The sequence below is a fragment of the Ctenopharyngodon idella genome, chromosome 3 (assembly GCF_019924925.1).
Source record: "Ctenopharyngodon idella isolate HZGC_01 chromosome 3, HZGC01, whole genome shotgun sequence".
NCBI classification, from domain to species: Eukaryota; Metazoa; Chordata; class Actinopteri; order Cypriniformes; family Xenocyprididae; genus Ctenopharyngodon; species Ctenopharyngodon idella.
The window spans coordinates 9,605,569-9,629,060 of record NC_067222.1 but is presented as its reverse complement, the minus strand read 5'-3'; the positions used below and the strand labels follow the sequence as shown (position 1 = coordinate 9,629,060).

General features: G+C 36.8%; 4 protein-coding genes across 11 annotated transcripts in view; 1 reads left to right on the top strand and 3 right to left on the bottom strand.

Annotated features, from left to right (window-relative positions):
* Nucleotides 1–23,492, top strand: part of LOC127509865 (putative leucine-rich repeat-containing protein DDB_G0290503) — a 427,110-nt gene that overhangs the window by 10,698 nt on the left and 392,920 nt on the right. Inside the window, exon 5 of one of the 4 annotated variants that reach the window (XM_051889042.1) lies at nucleotides 80–4,488. The exons of 2 other annotated variants lie outside the window; for them this stretch is intronic. In XM_051889042.1, the coding sequence (XP_051745002.1) occupies nucleotides 80–1,620 (1,541 nt within the window). In that variant the 3' untranslated portion in view covers nucleotides 1,621–4,488. Of the gene's footprint in view, nucleotides 1–79; nucleotides 4,489–23,492 lie in introns of those variants that run through there. One more of the 4 variants, XM_051889045.1, reaches the window with a different exon arrangement.
* The window catches only part of LOC127509969 (DLA class I histocompatibility antigen, A9/A9 alpha chain-like), a 421,940-nt gene that overhangs the window by 27,055 nt on the left and 371,393 nt on the right, over nucleotides 1–23,492 (bottom strand). The window lies entirely within an intron of this gene.
* LOC127510123 (uncharacterized) lies at nucleotides 5,222–10,798 on the bottom strand. The gene is made up of 3 exons (XM_051889604.1): nucleotides 8,795–10,798; nucleotides 7,985–8,724; nucleotides 5,222–5,245 (listed from the first exon to the last, which is right to left on the bottom strand). Exons 1-3 carry the CDS (start codon nucleotides 10,203–10,205, stop codon nucleotides 5,222–5,224), a joined length of 2,175 nt encoding a protein of 724 aa, XP_051745564.1. The 5' UTR covers nucleotides 10,206–10,798.
* On the bottom strand, nucleotides 16,472–23,377 carry LOC127509907 (GTPase IMAP family member 8-like). Its single transcript, XM_051889238.1, has 3 exons — nucleotides 23,327–23,377; nucleotides 20,116–20,733; nucleotides 16,472–19,781 (listed from the first exon to the last, which is right to left on the bottom strand). Exons 1-3 carry the CDS (start codon nucleotides 23,340–23,342, stop codon nucleotides 18,583–18,585), a joined length of 1,833 nt encoding a protein of 610 aa, XP_051745198.1. The 5' UTR covers nucleotides 23,343–23,377; the 3' UTR covers nucleotides 16,472–18,582.

The window sequence follows — 23,492 nt, the reverse complement described above, 5'->3', positions numbered from 1 at the left end:
AAAAACAATGCTTTAATATCAGATGAAATTGTTCATTTTGTGTATTTTTGAAGAATTTCACTGTAGTAATTGTCTTTAGCAGACAGTGATGATGTGAGGATTGTGCTGCTGGGAAAGACGGGTGTTGGTAAGAGTGCAACGGGAAACACCATACTGAGACGAGAAGCTTTTAAATCAATACTGACTTCACGCTCAGTGAAAGAAACATCTGAGTTCAACAGAAGACAGATCACTGTGATTGACACTCCAGGCCTGCATGATACTGGAGTCAGTGATGTTGAGACCTGGAAGGAGATTATGATGTGCATCTCAATGGCGGCACCTGGTCCACATGTGTTTCTGCTGGTGATTCAACTGGGACGATTCACTCAAGAGGAGAAAGACATAGTGAAGTTGATCTACGGGACATTTGGAGACAAGTCCAGAATGTACACCATGGTGCTGTTCACCAGAGGAGATAAACTAAAAGGAAGAAAAATTCAAGATTACATTGAAGATGATGAAAGTTTAAAGAACCTCGTCCATCAGTGTGGTCACAGATACCATGTGTTCAATAACAATGAGACTGAAGATCTGACGCAGGTTTCTGAGCTGCTGGATAAGATTGACTGTATGGTGGCAGCAAATGGAGGGAGTTTCTACACCAATGAGATGTTCCAGCAGGTGGAGAAGAAAATCAAAGAGGGACAAGAGAGAATACTGAAAGAGAAAGAAGAAGAGATCAAGAGAATAAAAGAAGAGCTGAGAGCCAAGTATGAAGCTGAAATAGAACAAATGAAGAAAGAAAATGAGAGAGAAAGACACGAGATGCAGAATGAAATAAGTAAAACTACAGAGGAGTTTAAAAAGAGAGGACAAGAAATCAAGAATGAAAAAGATAAGAATGTACAAAAAGAGATGAAGAAAATACTGGAAGAGAAACAGAAAGAATTTGAAGAGGAGAATAAACGTAAAGAAAAATCTCTAGGAGAACAACAACAGAACTTTATAAAATATATGGAAGAAAAACATGAGAAAGAAAAACAAAACCTACTGGAAATAATTCAAAGAGAAACAAGAGAACAAGCAGAGCATGAATATAATGAAAAACTTGACAGACGAGTGGCTAAAGCTTTAAAAGAAGCTGAAGAAAGACATGAAACAGAAAAGGCTAAAGCTTTAAAAAAAGCTGAAGAAAGACATGAAACAGAAAAGGCTAAAGCTTTAAAAGAAGCTGAAGAAAAATATGAAACAGAAAAGGCTAAAGCTTTAAAAATAGCTGGAGAAAGACATGAAACAGAAAAGGCTAAAGCTTTAAAAAAAGCTGAAGAAAGACACAAGAAAGAAGTGGAGGAAGCCTCTAAAGTTGAAGAAAAAAACAAGGCAAAAGCTTTAAAAGAAGCTGAAGAAAAATATGAGAGAGAAAAGGCTAAAGCTTTAAAAGAAGCTGATGAAAAATTCAAGACAGAAAAAGCTAAACTTTTAAAACAAGCTGAAGTAAAATTCAACACAGAAAAGGCTGAAGCTGAAGCAAAGACTCCATACAGATCAAAACGAGCTAGTGAATGGAGTCACTATGTTCCTGTTATTGGAGGAGCTGCTGGAGGTTTATTTGGTATTTTCGAAGACATCATATACTAATATTCTCAATATCAAGCTCAAAACCTGAGCAGTGAATTTAGGTATATTGGGACAAATTTTTGTTCAATGTATTAACTCTTTCTAAAATGCAACAGTTATTAGGATGTTTTGGTTATAGTTGGACAACATTTCATTCCCAAAAGGTCATTGCTGTCTTCAAATACTGGTTGGAGACATCATTCCCAGATGGTGAATTTCAGACATGTTATTGGTTCTGAACCGGGAACACACGTTAATGAGACAGTCTGTAGACTTCATTGGGTTCAGTGACATTCTCATTGTACATGTAAGAGATAATGTACATTCAGCCGGTTGTTATCACAGAATAAACCCAGACAGGATGATCAAGACCCCGACTCTTATTACACAGCTACTTGTAAATAATTACACACATTAATATTGATTTGAGTTGAATTATTTTATTAGCTCTTTCAATGTAATGCTTCTAAATTTGTTCCTAAGAAACTTAGAAAATTTCAGACAAGACAGACATTTAAGGCATAATATAAAGTTTAAAGTAGTGCTTTTGGTAGTGACATTTTGTCAACTATAAACTTAAAACCTTAACCCTTGCATTTTAGAAAGAGTTATAAAATTACATTGAACAAAAGAAACAAATTTATTGTACACAGGTATCATAATCAGAATGAGCTTTTAATGCCAAGTATGGCATTAACACACACACACACACACACACACATGTGTGTCTTGGTGTCTTGGTGAGAGGAGAAGCTTCTAGTGCAGTTATGATTTTTCGCAATATACCTGAAATCTACAGGAAAGAATTAAAAGAGAAACAAGGGAACAAGCAAAGCGGGGTGGCGTGTTCATTAGATGTAAAATTGCTAGAGAAGACTAGATGGATACATACACTATATTGCCAAAAGTTTTTGGGACGCCTGCCTTTACGTGCACATGAACTTTAATGACATCCCATTCTTAATCTGTAGGGTTTAATATGGAGTTGGCCCACCCTTTGCAGCTATAACAGCCTCAACTCTTCTGGGAAGGCTTTCCACAAGGTTTAGGAGTGTGTTTATGGGAATTTTTGACCATTCTTCCAGAAGCACATTTGTGAGGTCAGGCAGTGATGTTGGCGAGAAGGCCTGGCTCACAGTCTCCGCTCTAATTCATCCCAAAGGTGTCTGTCGGGTTGAGGTCAGGACTCTGTACAGGCCAGTCAAGTTCCTCCACACCAAACTCACTCATTCATGTCTTTATGGACCTTGCTTTGTGCACTGGTGCGCAGTCATGTTGGAACAGGAAGGGGCCATCCCCAAACTGATCCCACAAAGTTGCTTTTATGGAAGCAATTGGAACACCTGAATTCAATGATTTGGAGGGGTGTCCCAATACTTTTGGCAGTATAGTGTATTAGTCATTGTAAATTAGCTCATAAGGAAGAACCTTGTGTTTTAGTGACTTAGAGGCCAACCTCATGATGAAGATATGGCGGTGAGGGCTACGATCATTAGCTTACACCAGACTATAGTTTAGTTGTCAGACAAAGGGTCTATATGGTCTTTGTTTATCTCAAAATAATTTCAAGTTAAAAGTTCAAGCCTTATCATACTGAGGACACTCAGTGTCGACAAACACCTGCAAACAGGAACTTCAGACAAAGAGACGGAACAATCTTCGACTTCCAGGACATTTAAGGACAAAAATGATGAGCTTCAGAAGATATATAAGAAACAAGACAAAAAAGTTAGACTGACATCAACTGTTTTCAATTTTTGTTTTGGTTTTTAATATTCATGCAGGGGTGTTTTTAAATCGCATACTTGTTCTGCACATTTTAAATCAGGCCAATCAATGAATGGTTTTTAATTATGCTGAAAGATGTGATCAGAAATAACATGATGTGGATTCAATGATTATCATTGGCTAGAAGGTCATAGTGATGCCACTCTGTCTTTGACTTTACACATATGCCAAAGCTCTAAAAGTTCACAAATTGGCAATTGTTTGCACATTCATTACCCATGTCTGATTTGATCTCTATAACTTGACAAACAACATGGGCAAATGTGTAATTTAGTCAACAATCTAGCTAAAGTTCTTCAGGAACAAGTTGTTAAACTCAATGAAATTGTCCCCCTCATCTGAAATAGAAAGTCTAAGTGAGATACTTGGAATCATTTGAAGCATTTTAGCAGCTGTAGTTTCAAGATTGTTGATCATATTGCTCCTGTACATTACATCTCATTGTTGATTTGTTTTGTCAGATGACTTAACTGCAGTAAAACAACAGTCTATGACACATTCCCCCTAACAGACGCCGGTATGCGGTATGACAGAAGAGACCTGTTCTTTTCTTTAAAAGGACATGTAGAAGGGAAGAGTACGGTCAGATCACCTGAGCTTTTCAAAGTATGTTTTGATAATGATTATGAAAGTTTGCTTGCATTCAATCAGTTTGTGTTTGCATATATGATTAAGAGGGGGGACTAAAGGATCTAATAATTCTGTGTAGTTTCAAAAGAGCAACCATATATTTGTGTTTTGGTTTATTTTCTTTTATTCATTTATAATCTTTTTATTATTCCATTTAATCAAATAACCATTTTTAATAACCATTTATATACTAATTTTACTGATACTTATATCATTCTGTCATTTTCTATTATTTTTCCATTCCTGTTTAATCTTGTTTAGTTAATGTTAGGTGCTGTTGTCTTCACAAGCAAGCAAGAGATGTCTCCATTTAAAGGTTTTTAACATCACGGGAGGATTTTGTGAAGCAGCAATTATCCATTGCTTGTGATATAATAACTGAAGGATTTGTGCTGGTCAGATGAAGTTTGACTGAGCATTGAAACAGACACAACTAAGATTACTCAATAAACTTTGCTTATTTTACCTTCACTTCGTCTCCTGCTTTCTGCTTCCTCTGTCTGCCTCTTGGGTTGATAGAGAACTGTTAATACAGTTTTGTATCAGTAAAACACTAATTTTGTGTGTACAAGATTCAATCATAGATTGAAAACTTATGAGAATTCTGTTCTCCTTTATGGGTGGTGTCTCTTCAAGATATCTGATAACACTCTTTTCTCCCCCAAAACCAGGTGTACAAGACTTGCTGTTAACTTTTAGGTACCAAATAAAAAATCTGCAGACAGGTTTATTGCCCCTGAATGTTGTTTTAAAATATTACAAGTTGTGGAGGGATTCCAGAAAAGTAAAGACATCAAAATCTATTCTCAAACATAAAAAACACAATTGATTTTCCTGCTAAGACAAAAGCTGAGATCAAACACCAATAAAATGCACTGAAGATAGATCATACGGAAGGCTTAATAAATGGAGCATGGGGCAGATCGTTTGAGACCTTTTTGATTTCTGACTATCACTGCCTTAGTAAGTTTCAGTTTTCGTGAATATACAAAACCATGCTTTTTGTTATGAGTAAGCAGAGCGTGACCAACTTAAAGGTATTCACCCTACATCTTCTGTCTAAGACCAGAACTGGTCAGTTTGTGTCCGTGAGTCTGTGACTGGCGCAAGTTCTCTATGCGATACCGGGTCCCTAATGAACGAATGATTGAAACTATGGGATACCCAGAATAATCAAATATCTAAATTAATACATGACAAATGATTAATTCCTAATTAGAAACACAATCTAAGAGTAATAATCATTTGAAATTGGAGTCAGATAAAGTGCACAGCTAAAGTAAATTTGAAACCAAATTCTAAAAATTAAGTGAACTTCACAGGAGCGCTGAAAAGACATGCATGCATTATACCTTCGCCTAGGCCGTCGGAATCAGTTTTTACATGTGCAAGCCTCTAATATGCCTGCGTTCAATAGCAATACTTCTGATGAAATGTAAACATAAATTTCCCAAATGACAACAATCATTGCAATTAAAATTAAGCAAAAAAAATAAGTTTTATCAATGTAACTGTTATACAGTGTGGCAAAAATATGAAAGAAATGTTTTTATTGACTAAAACTAGACTATATATGCTTAGACATTTAGTCGACTAAAACTTGACTAAACAAAAACAGGACAAGGTTGACTAAATGTGATAAAAACAAAGTTACATTTGACACAGGACTAAGACTAAGATGAAAAAAAAGCTGTCAAAATTAACACTGCTCACTACAGTGGCATGTGAACAACCCACGAGGCATGCCGTTTCCAAGATCAAAGTTCTGAGGCGTCGTGCCATCACAATTGTCCTTTATCAAACTCAGATAAACTGGCAGCTTTTTCCATTCCCAAACTGAACACTCTACTGTCCGAAAGTCAGGGTGTTTTTGGGTGGTATATATACTGCTCTGTGTACTGCAACTGTGACACTGTTCGGCTGCCATGCGTGCTCATTGCTGTACCCTGGGGGTGTCCAAAATGTTATGGCTCATTGGTCTATATATAAAACAGTTTGTCTTTTCAAATCTTCTATCAGGTGTCACCTCAGAAATCTGATGTAATTTCCGGTAAGCAGTGTATATTTTAGTAAATGTAATTAGTTACTGTACTTAAGTATCTTTTTGGCTACTTTGTGGATGTACTGAGTATCAAAGATATTGGCAACTTTTACTCTCTACTTGATTACATTTTTGAACAAGTAAATGTACTTTTTTACTAAATTACATTTGTAATGAGTAATGCAATTACACATTACATTTTGCATGGCAACTAACAGCTGGTGATGAGGCTCAAACCAGCATGTCCAGTGCAAGTAGACTTTGACTATTTAAACTTAACATTATTTTATTTTTCCCTTTTATTTTTGAGCACTTGAGCTTAACTGAGACTTGAGAGTTTGTAGACGTTTAAAAGGTTGTTGTGTCAACCTTGTTTTACTGCAATATTAAGGTGTTCATTTTTATTTTTATTTTAGAAAATAAACATGATTTCTCATCTTACAAATCATCTGTTCACTGTTTTTCTCTGGCATGTTTCTCAGGCATGGAGTACAAGTACATCTTTGAGCCTACAGTACATTCAGCATGAGTAAAATTCTTAAGTATTGTTAAAATCAGATACCCCAAGACTTTTACTCAAGTTATATCGGAATTAATGCCTTGTAACTTGTAATGGAGTAATTTTCACTGTAAGGTTATCTGTACTTTTACTCAAGTAGGGTGTTTCTTCCAAATTCCTGATCACCCATGAGATTGCACAGAGAACAACGACAACCCACAATCACTAACTGTGACACTTCAGCCTGAGCATCTCACTTCTACTTGTCTGAATCTCTGACTGACTCAGGCTTTCTAAAGGTTTTATTAAGATAAATGTAAGACTTGAGACCTTTTAAGACCAAGTAAGTAAAGTAATAAACTGAAATATGTCAATATGTTTGCCAATTGTTCATGTTTAGGGAACAATGATCTATATTTGCAACACTTCAAAGTTAGAAAATACAACTTTCTGCAGATTTTCATTACTCTTTAATTGAAGTTTGACTAGTGTTGCTCCCAGCCACTAGAATATGGAAATAACGTTGAACCACACTGCAAAACAGCTGTTCTTCATCAGTAATTTTATTTCATTTTCCAATACAAGAAGATTTTTAAATCATGATATATTTACTTGAGAAGCAAAATGCATTCAAACATTCATATGCATTTATTTCATTTGTTGCAGGCAAAAAAAAAAAAACTTTAAAAGGATCACAAGATACAAAATGAGCACAACTAAATCAATGCAGATGACTAGCTTGAATACTGTATCCTAATGTTACACATGCCTGTAATAATTCATTCAGAGAAAATGAAAATGTTCAAAAAAAAAAGAAAAAAAAAAGATAATATTCACACATTCACTCTTATTTGTGTCTAACAAAACTTGTCTCGTCACATTCAGTTATGAATTACATGAATCATGTAAATGATATATTTTAAATACAAAATGGTGAAATTTGATTTATAAAAGTTGATCACTTTGCAACACTGGACATTTCTGTCTGTCGTTAAACATTTCTACAAGTAAAACAGTTGTCAACTGTTAAATGTTTAGCTTTTTATGTGTCAATGCACTCTTCGACTGTTAAAACTAAAGCATTTTGCTGGAACTCACACTCATCTTTAGCGAACAGTAAACCCCACCCTCTTTGATTTGATTGGTCATCTCAATCATTTTGACATTAATGAGAGCTCTTAACCTGCTGAAGCAGACCACCCTAATTTAAATTGTCCAGTGTTGCCAATTTAGCAACACTGGACAAATGGCGTGCAGCATCAAGAATTTCAAATACTGGGGGGTGATTTTACTTACTGCTCTGGCCCGCTTTCCCAACTGAATGATGGATGAGGGTTAGAGGATTTTTTGTCAAAATGTGATTTTTTGACTCTTAAACTAATTTGTCCCACATTACGCATTAAAAACTCTACAAATGCTTTACTAACAGTATTGCCAGCAGCTGTACCAACAACACCAACAGTCTTGCCAGCAGCTGTACCAACAACACCAACAGTCTTGCCAACAGCTGTACCAACAACACCAACAGTCTTGCCAACAGCTGTACCAACAACACCAACAGTCTTGCCAACAGCTGTACCAACAACACCAACAGTCTTGCCAACAGCTGTACCAACAACACCAACAGTATTGCCAGCAGCTGTACCAACAACACCAACAGTCTTGCCAACAGCTGTACCAACAACACCAACAGTCTTGCCAACAGCTGTACCAACAACACCAACAGTCTTGCCAACAGCTGTACCAACAACACCAACAGTCTTGCCAGCAGCTGTACCAACAACACCAACAGTCTTGCCAACAGCTGTACCAACAACACCAACAGTCTTGCCAACAGCTGTACCAACAACACCAACAGTCTTGCCAACAGCTGTACCAACAACACCAACAGTCTTGCCAACAGCTGTACCAACAACACCAACAGTATTGCCAGCAGCTGTACCAACAACACCAACAGTCTTGCCAACAGCTGTACCAACAACACCAACAGTCTTGCCAGCAGCTGTACCAACAACACCAACAGTCTTGCCAGCAGCTGTACCAACAACACCAACAGTCTTGCCAACAGCTGTACCAACAACACCAACAGTCTTGCCAACAGCTGTACCAACAACACCAACAGTCTTGCCAACAGCTGTACCAACAACACCAACAGTATTGCCAGCAGCTGTACCAACAACACCAACAGTCTTGCCAACAGCTGTACCAACAACACCAACAGTCTTGCCACACTGTACCAACAACACCAACAGTCTTGCCAACAGCTGTACCAACAACACCAACAGTCTTGCCAACAGCTGTACCAACAACACCAACAGTCTTGCCAACAGCTGTACCAACAACACCAACAGTCTTGCCAACAGCTGTACCAACAACACCAACAGTATTGCCAGCAGCTGTACCAACAACACCAACAGTCTTGCCAACAGCTGTACCAACAACACCAACAGTCTTGCCAACAGCTGTACTTACAACAGCTGCACCAGCGTGCCCAGCAACAGCTCCAACAGCTCCAACAAGAAAAGCACCACAAACTGCTCCAACACCAATTACAAAAACTAAAAAACTGAACTTAAGCTTATTCTTTCTATAATATTGTTCAAATCCACTGTGACTTTGTGCTTTGTAAAATGTTCTACCTTTCTCCTTTCTATCTCTCTCATTCTCCTGTGGTTTTATCCATTTTTCCTCTCTCTGTCTTTCTAGATCAGATCTCTGAGCTTCACACTCTGTTCTGATATTCTGCATTCTGACATTTTCAATCTCCTCCTGTTGTTTTCTCCATTCTTCCTCTCTCTGTCTCTGCTCTTCTTCCTCTCGTCTGAATCTGTGAGCATCTTCAAACATCTGATTGCTGTAGTGTCCTCCTCCATTCTGCTCTATCATTGTGTCAATCTTCTGCAGTAGATCATTCACCTGCTCTCTGTTATTCTGATCTCTATTGTTGAAGACATGATATCTGCCTCCACACTGATCAACTAGATGTCTTAAATCACTGTTCCACTCAATGATCTCCTCTACTGTCTCTTCTTCAAGCAGATCGCCATGAGTGAAGAGAATGATGGAGTATTTTAATACCTCCTGACCAAACAACATCTCAATCATCTGAGGAATCGCCAGTTCCCGTTCAGTGTATCTGTCATTTCCATGCAGAACAATGAGAAAAGCGTGAGGTCCAGGACTGGATATATAAACACTTCTCGCTATCTCTTTCTCTAACTCTTCAGGTTTCATCTGTGTGTCAAAGAATCCAGGAGTATCAACTACAGACACAGATCTGCCTGAAACAGTGACTTGAGCTTCTGAACATTCACGGGTTACTGAACTAGTACTCATCTCAGATATAAACTCTCTCCGTCCCAGTATTGTGTTTCCAGCTGCACTCTTCCCAACTCCACTTTTACCCAGTAGAACAATCCGTCTGGATAAATGGCAAGTGAAATCAAGATCAAGAGTGAATGTTGTGACCGTTGTGATCTGTCTGGGTATCCCTCCTCCTTCTGATGCTGTATCAAAAACAAAACAGATGTAGGCTAAATGGTAATTTAGATGCATGAGTTCATGAACAGGACAATGCTTTTTCTTGAGCATTTTTGCCAAAATGATATAGCCTTGAATATAGGATTGAATAATCAAAGCTACTTGCATTGTAAAAAAAAGAAATCAGAAAATCAGCTATATTCTATATCTCTACCATTTTTATAAACAGTATTGCTTATTTGAAACCATGAATGGAAATAAATTGTAAAAAAATAAGTAAAAAATTAAAAAAATAAACAGTAATTTTACATATTGATCAGGATTTAATTATTTATAAAACGGATAGTTCCGGCCCTTGATTCTGATTGGTTGAGCCGCGTTCAAAGCCGTTGTAAATTACTCTACAAACATACACCTGTGACCTCATTAACTGTGAGGTCTATTAAAACATGAAAGAAAAATTGACAGCTAATTTAGTCAAACTGACGGATAAGCTTTATTTGTACGGCAACCTTATGATTTGAAAGATTTGTTTTGATCTTTTTGAATGGAAGTTCCCCAAACCGGAAGTTCCACCCATAATTCAAAACACAGTAGGGTCGTCAGGAATAAGGTGGATAGATACAACACAGCTATGACTGATTCACCCGACGGTTCTGTGTATCACTGTACAACACTCTTAGCAACGTACACAACTGTTCTCATACGATATTGTTCATTGAAGCTTACTGTTTTATGTATAAGTATTGTGAGAGAGATGTCGAGTATGAAAAAGAGCATAATTATTTCTCTTAAAGCGAATTCTATTTCTGAAATATTTAAGGTGCTTATGCTACTTTCAACAACAAGTTGATCTGAATTGTTCACTTTGATGGATATATCGGATTTTAGAATGTTTTAGACCATATTCAATTGCAGGCGTTAAAAGTTTCAGATCCACATGTCATAAATCTTTGGTGTAATCTCACCTCGAACAAAAACGTCCCCCTTTCAGAAATGTTGCCTCCACTGGTACTGCCTCATTAAGAAATGCTGCTTTGCATTATTTAATAAGCATCTACAGCAAACATGTGAAACTCAACTCCTGGAGGACCAACATCCTGCAGAATTTAGTTTTAACAACCTGAAACTTTCTAGTAATCCCGAAGACCTTAACCCTTGTTCCAGACTAAAAAGCATGTTTAAGATGTCTTAACTGAAAATAACTTGACCTGGCGTATCTTAAAATATGCCAGTGCCATTTGTAACGTCTACCAGAGGGTTTGAAGTCTGCCCAGACGAAAAATAGAAAACAGGAGACGAGAAGAAAAACCCGAGGCAAATGAACTGGTAGTCCCACGAGACTTTATAGATGATTCACACAATAAGCACTCTTCACATACATGCAAAAGAGTGAGAATAAACAGGGAAAGAAAACACTCTGATAAACGCTACGAATCAAAGTGGAAAAGTAACATTATTACACTGCAACATCAGTCAGCAGTAGAGCAGTCATCTCTCTCGTCACGCGGGCATTCTCTCTCAACTCTGCGTGCGCGCTCACATGAGAACAGCGTGCACACTACAACGTACGCCACAGAAGAAGTTAAAGGCACATCAACATTAACGTCATGAACAGTATTCAACATAATTTCGGTGGCCGTTACACATTATTTTGTCTCAAAATGCAGACCAATAATGCACACACACCCACACACCCCAACAACAACAAAATACCTCGAACACACTGTCACGGCTATCAATTATCAAAGACCATTAAGGTTTTCGGATGGTTTGTGTTTTCTTCCCTCTAATTTCAGTAAGTTTGGCATTGATGGTTGCACCAATTCTGGCAGGCACCACATGAGGACACTTTCTGCAATGTTGCTCCTGTGAGACAAACAAATAAAGGCAAAACATTGCTGTTAGAAAGCAAAGTGGCCCACAGTCCATGACTACAGATCAAGTTAGACAAATCAACAGCAGCATGGGGTGGGGATCTTTTGGATCTGGACTTCCAAATGGAACCAGAAAGTTGTGAGTTTGACAGGAATTGCCACTATTTTCGCCCTGAGCAAGACACTTAAAAGATTAGTTCACTTTGAAATAAAAATTAGCCCAAGCTTTACTCACCCTCTAGCCATCCTAGGTGTGTATGACTTTCTTCTTTCTGATGAACATAATCTGAGAAATATTAATAAATATCCTGACACATCCAAGCTTTATAATGGCTGTGATAGTGATCTTATACACCTAGGACGGCTTGAGGGCGAGTAAAGCTTGGGCTAATTTTCATTTCAAACTGAACTAATCCTTTAACCTAAACTTACTCCCACCGGATCACTTTGAATATAGTAATAACAACAACAACAGGGTTTCAGCACTTCATTGACTAGATAAACTAGTACACTACCTGTTCTGTTGGAAGGGCTCTGTAATTACTCTGTGGCAAATCCTGTTCCATTTTCCAAGTCAGAGCTGACTGATGCTGACGAACACTGAGACTTCAGGGCCATCTTCACTTCATTTATCAGATTTGGTAGCTCTAGCAACAAAAATATAACAAAATAAAATATGGTAAAGCAATCTTTTATACCTATTTACCAACTCAACTACCTCCTGTTTACATATGGTCATCTAAGCTGATTAATTTAAAGTTAATGATGTGTTTCCTTTGTAGTATATACTGACCATGCAGCACTGTCCTGGGCCTTTAACGCTCCAAAGACTACATCTCGACTCACCAGATGGACCTTGAGGCTACAACGGTTCCAATTCCGGGTTCAGTATAGAAAAGGGAGAATGAACGTGGTACCTGATGCTCTATCTAGGTCCAGCCAAGATCAAGCAATTGTGGCAGCATGTGTACCAAAAAGGACCTCCCCATGGATCTTTGAGTTGCCTACATCATTGGCTGAAATAGCCCAAGCCCAAGGACACCCACTGGGCCGCCACTCTGGGATTCGCTTCATGTTGCTGAGACAAAAACACTTAATTAATAAATTAATAATTAATTAAGAAAAAATTGATAGCGATAGAGGGAAGGAGAAAGGCAGAAGGAGGGGCAGTAAATTGAGAGACCTTAGAGTCTCTAGTGTATACTTCTCTATCACACACTTTCTTTTTCTCTTTTACTGTTTGTATGTTGCCATCTAAGTCATAAGCACATATTTTTCCACTATAAATGTGCCTAATCCAATATGAATATCATATTTGGAATGACTTGGAATGTTTAAATATCACGATTATGTGCATGATAGTGTGCTTTAAAGTTTTTGAAGAAAAAAAATGTCTTTATTTAAATCTATGTTTTACTTTTAAGCGTAAAATGCTATGCTTTTCTCACTTGTTCTCAGAATGTTTGCCTGATGGCTTTAATTGTTAGCTTGGTGTAATAGCATTGCTGGGATTATCTTGTTTTTTTGGACTGTTTTTTTGGATTGTTTTTTGTTCTGAACTCTGGTATTTGGTTCTATGGGACTTTATAAGTCTCATTCAAGGCACCTTTTGACTCATGGACTCAATTCATTTCATTCTTTGAGTTATGAGGGTTGTATGTGTTCTGAATGATGTTTGTTAATACATGCTTTGATCAATGAGAGTCTTGCTTTATTAAATGGAGAACATTAAGGTATACAGACCAATACTAACCTAATAGAACCCCGTGGTAACAATGAGACTTAGAGAAAGAAAAGTTTAATTTGTTACAAGCCATGTCATACCAAATGTTACAGAGGTTAGATAAGTTTCTGGTTTCTTGTCATATACTTAAAAACAATGCAATTAATTACCAATAATTATTAAAATTATTTGTCTCAACTTTACATAGCAAGTTGAATAATAATATTGAAACAATAGCAGTTCTACAAAATTTTTGAAAGTTTGAAGTGCAAAGACAGTAAAAACTAAGTAAACCACCAAAGAGTTTGATAGCTTGCGTCTCTGTCAAGGTTGTGCTTGATACTCATCAACAGTCATTCATTTCTCTGTGGTTTGGGAATCACTGTCCTTTTCCTTTGGGTCTGTCAAGGAACAAGAAACAAGAGATGGAAATGATACGCATTCATCTTCTTAGATATTTGTCTTCTTACCTCTACAAATGTAAACAGATGAACATAAAATGGCTGTACCTGAAGGGGAGGGAGGCAGATCTCAAAGGAGATCTGTTAATACTTTAAGGGTCCATAATTATGCACGTGTTAAGCACAAACACACTAATAATTAATTAACATATAGGCTAGTAAGGGCATATTAGCCATTATTTAAAATGTATTAAACATTTTAAGGATCCACATTCATGCAGTAAATAAACAAAAATAAGCTAGTAATTAATGATTAACTGAATGTACAGTAAATGCCTTTTAGTCATTATTTAGCAAACCATATATTATTTTTGTGTAGTAATGTATTTCACCAATTAAATAAACTGAACAATGAGAAGCTAGTAACTGTTTAATTAGTGCTGGTTTTATTTATAAATTGCTAAAAGTGTGTTACAAAATTTGACCCCCTGTTGTAAAGTGAAAGTTATATTTAGGTTTATTGACCAGAATAAACAATAATTATCACGTTCACACACATAGAAAGAAAGACAGGCCTTGCAAAACAACAATTCACTTTTGATTCAGACATTTCCATAAATCATATGAATAGGCTATCTCAAATTGACACAATCAAATAAAACATTAATAGGCAGTTATTAAACACACTGACACTCATATAACACTCTTTATCTCATTTCATGACACAATTATCATGTTTACTCGTGTTAGCTTTAGCCCATGTGCTAATCAGTTCAGCTCGCTCTGTGTGGACGCGGCCTACTCAAAACGGCTCAGAATTAATCATTTTTGAAACTTTGACATGTCATTTACATTATATTAGGATTAATATCTGGAATTTCACTCACTAAAGCAAAATAGAATCATATCTTTATTCACACAAGGAAGATTACTCACGGTGCTTCAACACTCTGGGACCCGCTCCGTCTCTCTCTTCTCTCTCTCCGACGACATCACTTGAGGCTGACGCATCGACTTTCAAAAGCTCCACTTTCAGTGCACTCATTCAATCACATTTCCAGTTAGATCAATGGATTTTCTGGAGAAACGCTCCGTGCTTTGATCTGATCTGCTCTGACTCTCTCTCATCTGCTCAAGCTGAAAGCAGCGCCGGCGCGACCAGTGGGCGGGACTTATGAATGCGCCGCTACTATTGGCTCTTAGGGGTGTCTCTCACTGCAGCACGATCAGTGATTGGATGAATCTCTTTTCCTTCTAGAATTTCTTTTCCTTTTCTTAACTTTTTTTCTCTTTACTGGTAGCCTGGGTACCCGGGTTACATCAATCAATCTGGGTCAGAATCAGATCTGATTTCAACCTCTTATTTGAGTCTTTTGGCTCAGTGTTACCATAATTGTTACAGCCACACCAGTTCATTTGTGTGCGTGTGTAAACTTCTTACTTGCATAGTGGCTGAATTCTTGATTATTTCACATTTGCAAAAACTTGCTCTGTGTTATAGTCACACTAGTATGGGTTGGGTGTATCTGTTTTGCACTCTTGATATTTTAGAGCATGACCCCTTCATTGCTGTGCACTTTTTTTCTGCACAGTGGTTGATTTGTAGTTTGTACCACCAAAAGATTCTCTGAGTTTTGGTATTTTTCCTATTTCCCATTAATTTCCTATGGCGGTCTTTTTTAACAGCGAAGGAGCAAAGTGTGACTTTTTTTCCTGACCCTTTACCATATCTGAATCATGACCATGATTTTTGTGTTCACATAGCTAATGCGAATAAAGTCACCAAGTGTCATCCCACATTAACACGTTAATCTAATTAATTCGTTTTGAAATTAAAATGTTAATTTTGTAATGAAAATATGTGCTTGTGTGTGTAGTTTATATGTGTTTCATCTAAGATTTAAAGTCTATGATTATACATTATATGACTGTGATTGACAGGCGATGGGCTCCACTTAGGACAAGATAAGAGCGAGGGCATGAGTGAAGAACAGCCTTAAACTGATGCACTGTGTTTTATACACATCTTAAGAGATATGGTGGACATTCATAGGCCTATTAAATTTGCATTATTTTCCTGTTTTTTCATCATGAAAATCTATAAGGCTTTAGTTGTATGTGGGACATAGCCTGTATGATATATAGGATTGAAAATACATAAATAGTATGCAATTTGTATATGCGGTTTTTGCAGCATATATGTCCCTTATAATATTCTGTTGGAACATATACGAATCACAGATGTTTTTAACAAAACTTTTCCATACTCTTGCCTGTTCACTTTCTGACCACAACTGTGTGCAGTAAACAGTCCTCGTGTCAATTATGCTGACAATAGATAACTGACAAAAGTGTTAATGCTATAGTATGAAAGACACAAGACTGCATTTGGATGATTAAAAGTTATATTCTTTATAAGGATTTATTTCCGTCACACTGATGACTACATTTATAGTTTTGTTACAGAGCTGAATAACTTGTATGCAAAGCCACGGATAATGGCTTCAAAATGAACAACTAATAATTCTGCTGAATAATATTCATCTGAGGCAGACAGTCAATCCTTGTTTGCTGGACAACAGGTGAGCCATGGGATCATAGCGTGATATTACACATAAACATCTAATAATGAGTGTGTGATGTGAATGAGTGTCAACTTTATGAATAAAAATGAGCGCAAATCAAGCTGCTGTTGCCTCTCCAAGCATCTCTCAGAAATCAGAGCATGCAAGAATAAAATACTAAAATACTACATCATACATGGTCTACTATTCTGTAGGCTATATATTTGATTTATCTTGATATATTTGATTTTTGATATATTTCAAACAATAAACATGCAATATAAGCACAGCAAGGTCACAAATCATCTGTGTCGCATCTCTGTGCATCTCAGAAACAAAACCAGCGCTCTGTCAAGAGTAGGTTAATAATCAACTAAGATACATATACATTTTCTACTACTTGATATGTCTATCTAAATATTTTAAAGTTTGTATGGCTACATATTTCTCTGTCTCTCTCTCATATTTATACAGGTATATTCTTTATAATTTGATTTGCATTTGTATGCATAGTAATTTTTTTCAACCACTGAATATTTTCTCTTAACTTCCATATTATATAATCAGCTGTTGTTTATATAGAGTCCAGAGTGACATTACTCAATACACAAAGTTCCTATGTAAATTAATGTTATAATCATAATAAAATAATTATTTTATCAATTTGTGACAAGCAGGGCGGGGCGAGAGCCTTGAGGGAACGGAGGAGTCACCACCATTCACAGTGGGCAGAAGCCTGCTGCCGTCCGCCATGATGGGGAGGAGCAGGGAACGGGGGACTCGCTGCCAGCTGCCCTCAACCAGGGCTTTCAGAGAGAATGTCCCTCCTTCCTCCTGGGTTTTGGTACCAATGTAACGCAAGGTTAGTTGATCAGGGAAGAAGGAGGTGGGAACTGGTGAATGTGCAACACACTTAAATAAACTAAAAAAAAACAAAAAAAACTATAAAATAAACACAAAACGAAAGTAAAATGGTGGCAGTCCCTCATGGACGACTGCCGCACACACATACATAATGGCCCGGTTTCACAGACAGGGATTAGCCTAAACCAGGATTAGAGCTTAGTTCAATTAGTATATTTATAGCTTTTATAAATGTACACTAGATAAAAAACATTACTGGTGTTCATCTTGAGACAAAACAATGACACTGACATATTTTAAGATGTATCATCACTGCTTTCAGTTAAATAGCTCATACATGCATTTTATTCTGGGACTAGATTGTCTGTGATACCGGGGGAATAAAACATATCATAAAGTCTAGGCCTGGTCCTCTCTCGTCCTTCACTGTCATTGCTCCTCCTTTTATGCTTCCGGAGCTCTTCCGTGAGAGATACGAGTCCGGTGCAGCGCGCAGGTGACACTCCTTAGCAATCACGCCACCGGCCTCGAGCCGTTCCCTCATGGCTCTCACCCCGCCCTGCTTGTCACATAATTATACAAAGCATATTTGTTCAGTAATAACTAGCTGAAAATTGAACTACAGCACAATTAATAAACTCTAATGAAAATCTGATAAAAATGAATAACACTAAATATTCATGATATTTTTTTTAAGAAACTGTGGATGAACTATTTCTTATCCAGTGTCATGTCTGTTATGCTGTTCTTGTCATCATATTAAAGGATTAGTTCACTTCTGAAAGGAAATTTTTTTCAGGAAAATTTTATTTGAAAGTGGACTAATCCTTTAAAGGAGATAATCTTGTTTAATTTGGAAATGAATTATCTGAGAATTTTGATTATTGTAGATGTAATATTCATTTTTTTACTGAGAACCAGAGATCTGGAATCTTTAAAGAAATAAATATATAAAAAAAAAAAGTAAAAGTAAAATGAAACATTTCTACACTCAAACTTAAACAAAACCAAAATAATACAAACAGAACTGGGGCATTATGCACACTGATATTTTAGTGTGATGATTTGTCTCAATCTACCTGAACTCACCCTCCAGTTTGATTTTAAGCTTAACTTTTAGAAAAAGCTTTTAATCCAATACGCAATGTCTTCACCAGTACCAACAACTCCTCCAGCAGCTGCTCCAAGAACAGGAAAATAACCCCAGTCACGAGCTCGTTTTGATCTGTATGGTAGTTTCGCTTCAGCTTCATCCAAAGCTCTATCTATTTCTTTCTTGAGTTTTTCACTATATTCACACTCTGCTTGTTCTCTAGTTTCAAGTTGAATTTTTTCCAGGAGTTTTTGTTTTTCTTTCTCATGTTTTTCTTCCACGTATTTTATGAAGTTCTGTTGTTGTTCTCCTAAAGCCTTTTCTTTTCTTTTATTCTCCTCTTCAAACAGTTTCTGCTGCTCCTCCAGTTTTCTCTGCAGCTCTTTTCGTACATTCTCATCTTTTTCTTTCTTGATCTCTTCTTCTTTCATTTTGAATTCCTCTTCACTTTTTCTCAGTTCATTATGCATCTCTTGTCTTTCTCTCTCGTTTTCTTTCTTCATTTGTTCTATTTCAGCTTCATATTTGGCTCTGAGCTCTTCTTCTTTTCTCTTGATCTCTTCTTCTTTCTCTTTCAGTATTCTCTCTTGTTCCTCTTTGATGTTCTTCTCCACCTGCTGGAACATCTCATTGGTGTAGAAACTCCCTCCATTTACTGCCACCATACAGTCAATCTTATCCAGCAGCTCAGAAACCTGTTTTCTATCTTCAGTCTCTTTGTTATTGAACACATGGTATCTCTTTCCACACTGTTGGACAACGCTCCTTAAACTATCATCGCCGTCAATAAAATCTTGAATTGTTGTTTCTTCAAGTTCATCTCCTTTGGTGAAGAGCACCATAGTGTACATTCTGGATTGATCACCAAAAGTCTCCTGGATCATTTTCACTGCATCCTTCTCCTCTTGAGTGAATCGTCCCAGTTGAAGCACCAGCAGAAACACATGTGGTCCAGGTGCCGCCATTGAGACGCACTTCACAATCTCCTTCCTGATCTCATCATTATCAACTCCAGTATCAAACAGACCTGGAGTGTCAATTACACTGATCTGTCTTCTGTTGAACTCAGATATTTCTTTCTGACACTCTCTGGTCACTGAGCGTGAAGCTATTTTTGATGTAAAACCTTTTCTTCTCAGTATGGTGTTTCCTGTTGCACTCTTCCCAACACCTGTCTTTCCCAGCAGCACAATCCTGACATCAACATCACTTTGTGTTTCACCTGCCAAGAGCAAAGCCAAAACAGCTATTGCAGTGATATTCTTCAAAAACAATTTTACTACAAAGCATCTTCACATGTGATATCAAAAGGATTTTTTTCTGTCATTAGAAAATTGTTTGGATTATGAACAAATCAGAAATATGCCTCATAATTGAAAACACTTGTAATAATTACAAGAACAAACACTGCAGTGTCACGTATATTGTACCTACTGATTAATATAATATGCTAAAATGGGTATAACTTAAACATAATGCATTGAAGTTACATTGTGAAATTATTTATGAATTGTGATATACATGACAGTTTATGTATAACAAACTTTTGAACATACCAGCTGTTTTTGTTTTTTCCATTGCACTTCTCAGTTCCTCTATTTCAGCTCTGTGTTTGTTTCTCTCGAGCTCTATTTGATCCTGAAGGTACATGAATGTTGTGTAGGAACTTCCTTTGTTCTCTTGTACCATATCCTCTACATCCTTCAGTAGATCTGGAACCTGTAAGATGTTCTTCAGAAAAAAACGATGACCTCCAAATTTGTGAAGAGATGTCTCTGTCTCAGTATCTGAAGATTGAAATAGACTGATTTTACTAATCAGTTTACTAATCATGTTCTTCTCTTGGATTATGAGCATCATGATGTGTTTCTTGACTGAGCTGAATATCTTCTGGATCTTCTCCATTTCTACTTTGTCTTCATTATTGAGTGGAGCATCAGGAACAATAAAGAGGAAAACATGAACTCCAGGATCACAGCGAGACACGCAGTTGAGAGTCTGACGCATCACTTCCTCCTCTGAGAGCTGATTGAGAGCTGGAAGCTCCACCAGACTGATCAGACGTCCATGAAGATCCACGTGTTTCTTCTCTCTTATAAGTTTTGATACGGTGTTCTTCAGTGTTTCATCACTTCCACACAGCACCAAGTTCAGCTTCTGTTTTCTGGTGACACCTTAAACAAGAACAACCAAAACTTATTTAGATAGCTACAAAAAATAACATTGCTGTTTTTTGTAGAGCTGGAGTAGAAGTATAGTGTGTCTTATCATCTGTATGCTGATGACACCCAAATTTACTTGTCTTTAAAATGTGAGAATGCCTTAAAGCCCATTTTAGAATGAATGAAGCATTTATATGGCACTTTACAATCATATCAGGGTCATACAATCATATTAGTGAGCAGAAGAGACATATTTCAATTGTACAATTGTAATGTTTCCAAACTTTGGATACTGTATGTTCTGCCTTATTTTGTGATCTTTTTACATTAAAAAACCATAAGGACGTAAAGCAAGTGTTTGTAGGCCTGCATAGACCAATCAATCATAAAATTGCCATAAAATGATTTGATATGTTTTTTTATGATATTGATTACATTTTAAAGAAATTAAAGATCCTTTTTGAATTCTAATGAACCACCTTTTTTCCGGACCACAGTTGATATGTATCTCAGTTAGAGTTAAATTGAGCGTCAGTAGGCCTATGTCTGATTGAGCGTCTGTATGTCTGACACAGTGGTACAGGACAGTGGCGCAAAAATGGGGTATGCAGTATATGCAGTGCATAGGGGCGCCGCACGGAGGGGGGCGCCATTGTGCCAAAACATCTTTGAAAATCTTTTTGAATAAAATGTTTAAAATAAATTTAAAAATGATGTTTGTTGAAAAATAATGTTTGTTTAGCATTTTAAATTCAAGTGATATCAACTGCTCACCATTTCGACAAGAGCCATTGCTCTATTACGGACAGTCACGTGTCCAAAATGGACAGAGGAGGGAAGCGTTTCTGGGGCGCAGAACAGAAAACAGAAAACGCAAAAAAGAAAATGAAAATGAAAAACAGTGTCTTAAAATGAGGACATCAATGTCCATGTGGATAACAAGAAATTGGTAAGCGTAACCTATATCACTGTAAGTTTGATGTCTTACACCGGTCGGTCTGTGTGTAGCGCCGCTTCAAGTCTTTTATGAATGATCCGCTGAATCACTTTTGTTACATTCAAAACGCAGATTCAGAAATGAAACACTGCTGTGTGTTGCGTGGAGACGAACAGTTCTGCTTTGTCTTTATAGTTTCATTGGCAAAATTGAACAAACCAGACAATATTTTGTCTAAAATAACACAATATAAACTTATTTTAAACTTACGTATAAAATAAGTATTGCATGTTGCACTCATTTTATTTGGGACAAAAACAGCACTCGTGTAATATTGAAATCCGTTACTTTTGTGATACTGCTTAACTCATATTATAAATATGAGACAAAAACTCAATAAGGGGCATTTTTGCTCCAGTATCTTGAGTTTTATGGCCATTCTAACTGCATTCTGTAAGCTCTATCCATCGCATAGTGAGTTGTTGCCCTGCATTATATTCCTCATCAGATGACCTACATAGGTTTGGGGCGGGGCAAGTGCATTAAAAAATTTAAAGTTTTTTTTTTTTTAAATCGTAATTAATTAATCTAATTAACGTGTTAAATCGACAGTAAAATGCAGGAAGTTTTCTGTGTGTGAGGGTTAGGGGATATAGAGTGGCAAGAATATTGACAAATGTGAGAAAATGTGAATCCTTTGGATTTTCTGGATTAATTGATCATATCAATTGCTCAATGTCATATTCATTAAAGTCACAAGTAGACAAAACACAATGTAGGCTAGGGGGGGCGCCAACCATGATCTTGCATACCCCTCAGCAAATGTGCAGTTGCGCCCCTGGTACAGGACCTCTGCAGATGGATGAATGTGCGCATGTGTGAGGGAGAGATTTTTTCAGTGAGGGCGGGGCTGCAGCACCGCATCATCTCAACAAACTAATGAAAACACGAGCGGAAAAAGCGAATTCACTGACTGAAATAATACAAACCAATAACCCGACATTATCTGTAATAAACCTGGTGAAAAACAGCAGCAAACTACTTATGAAGTTATGATAATTAACCTATATGCAAACAGCATGATGAAGTTTTTTTCTTTCATTTTAGTAGCGAACGTTTCACAAAGTCATTCTATTATGCAGTAATCATCCTCCATAATACAGCATCTACTTTTTAGATTTAATTTATTCCGATAGGATATACAACCTTTTTTTTTTTTTTTTTTTTTCAGTTTGTGAAATGTGTCAACATGCCCCATAGGGCGGGGCACGAAATAACATAACCAAGTAACAGTTTAAAATATTATCTGGAGGAAAAATAAATAAATGAACATATAAAGACTTAAGATGAAAAAACCTCTAGATCCGTTTGGCATTTTTCTTTTAAATCAGAATTTTCGAAAATAAGGCTACTATTTCCTATAATTTCCTTTAACTGAATAATAACATTTTCATTGCCAGTAACAGGCTTACGAAATTAAAAACGCTTTATGTAAAACATATATTTTTATTTAGCCTATTTTATTTTTTTTAAATTAGGCATAAATATTACCTTCTCGGTATTCTAATTTCAAGCCAGTAGTGAAACATAATTTAATTAACAGACAACAGGTTAGATTATGGTGGATATTTAAAGGTTGGTTAATTAGTAGTTAAAGTGAAATCTTACCTGAACTGTGCGCCATGTCTCAGTCTCACCAACGTCTTGGTTTTGAAAGCGAAAGTGTTCAAACGAGCAGAAATAAAGCACACGCGCCCCCCTGTGGAGGCTTTATAACTTTATTTCCTAAATTCATTATCTTGTTTATTTTAACATGTTTTTAACAAATCTGGTT

Coding starts and splice junctions, on each gene's coding strand:
- LOC127510123 (XM_051889604.1), bottom strand. CDS start 10,205: ATGCAAGTAGCTTTGATTATTCAATCCTATATTCAAGGCTATATCATT. Junction 8,725..8,794: donor CAAGACTGTTGGTGTTGTTG/GTACAGTGTGGC, acceptor TTGTTGGTACAG/CTGCTGGCAATACTGTTGGT. Junction 5,246..7,984: donor GTACAGCTGCTGGCAATACT/GTTAGTAAAGCA, acceptor TATTACTCTTAG/ATTGTGTTTCTAATTAGGAA.
- LOC127509907 (XM_051889238.1), bottom strand. Junction 19,782..20,115: donor GGAAAAAACAAAAACAGCTG/GTATGTTCAAAA, acceptor TGCTCTTGGCAG/GTGAAACACAAAGTGATGTT.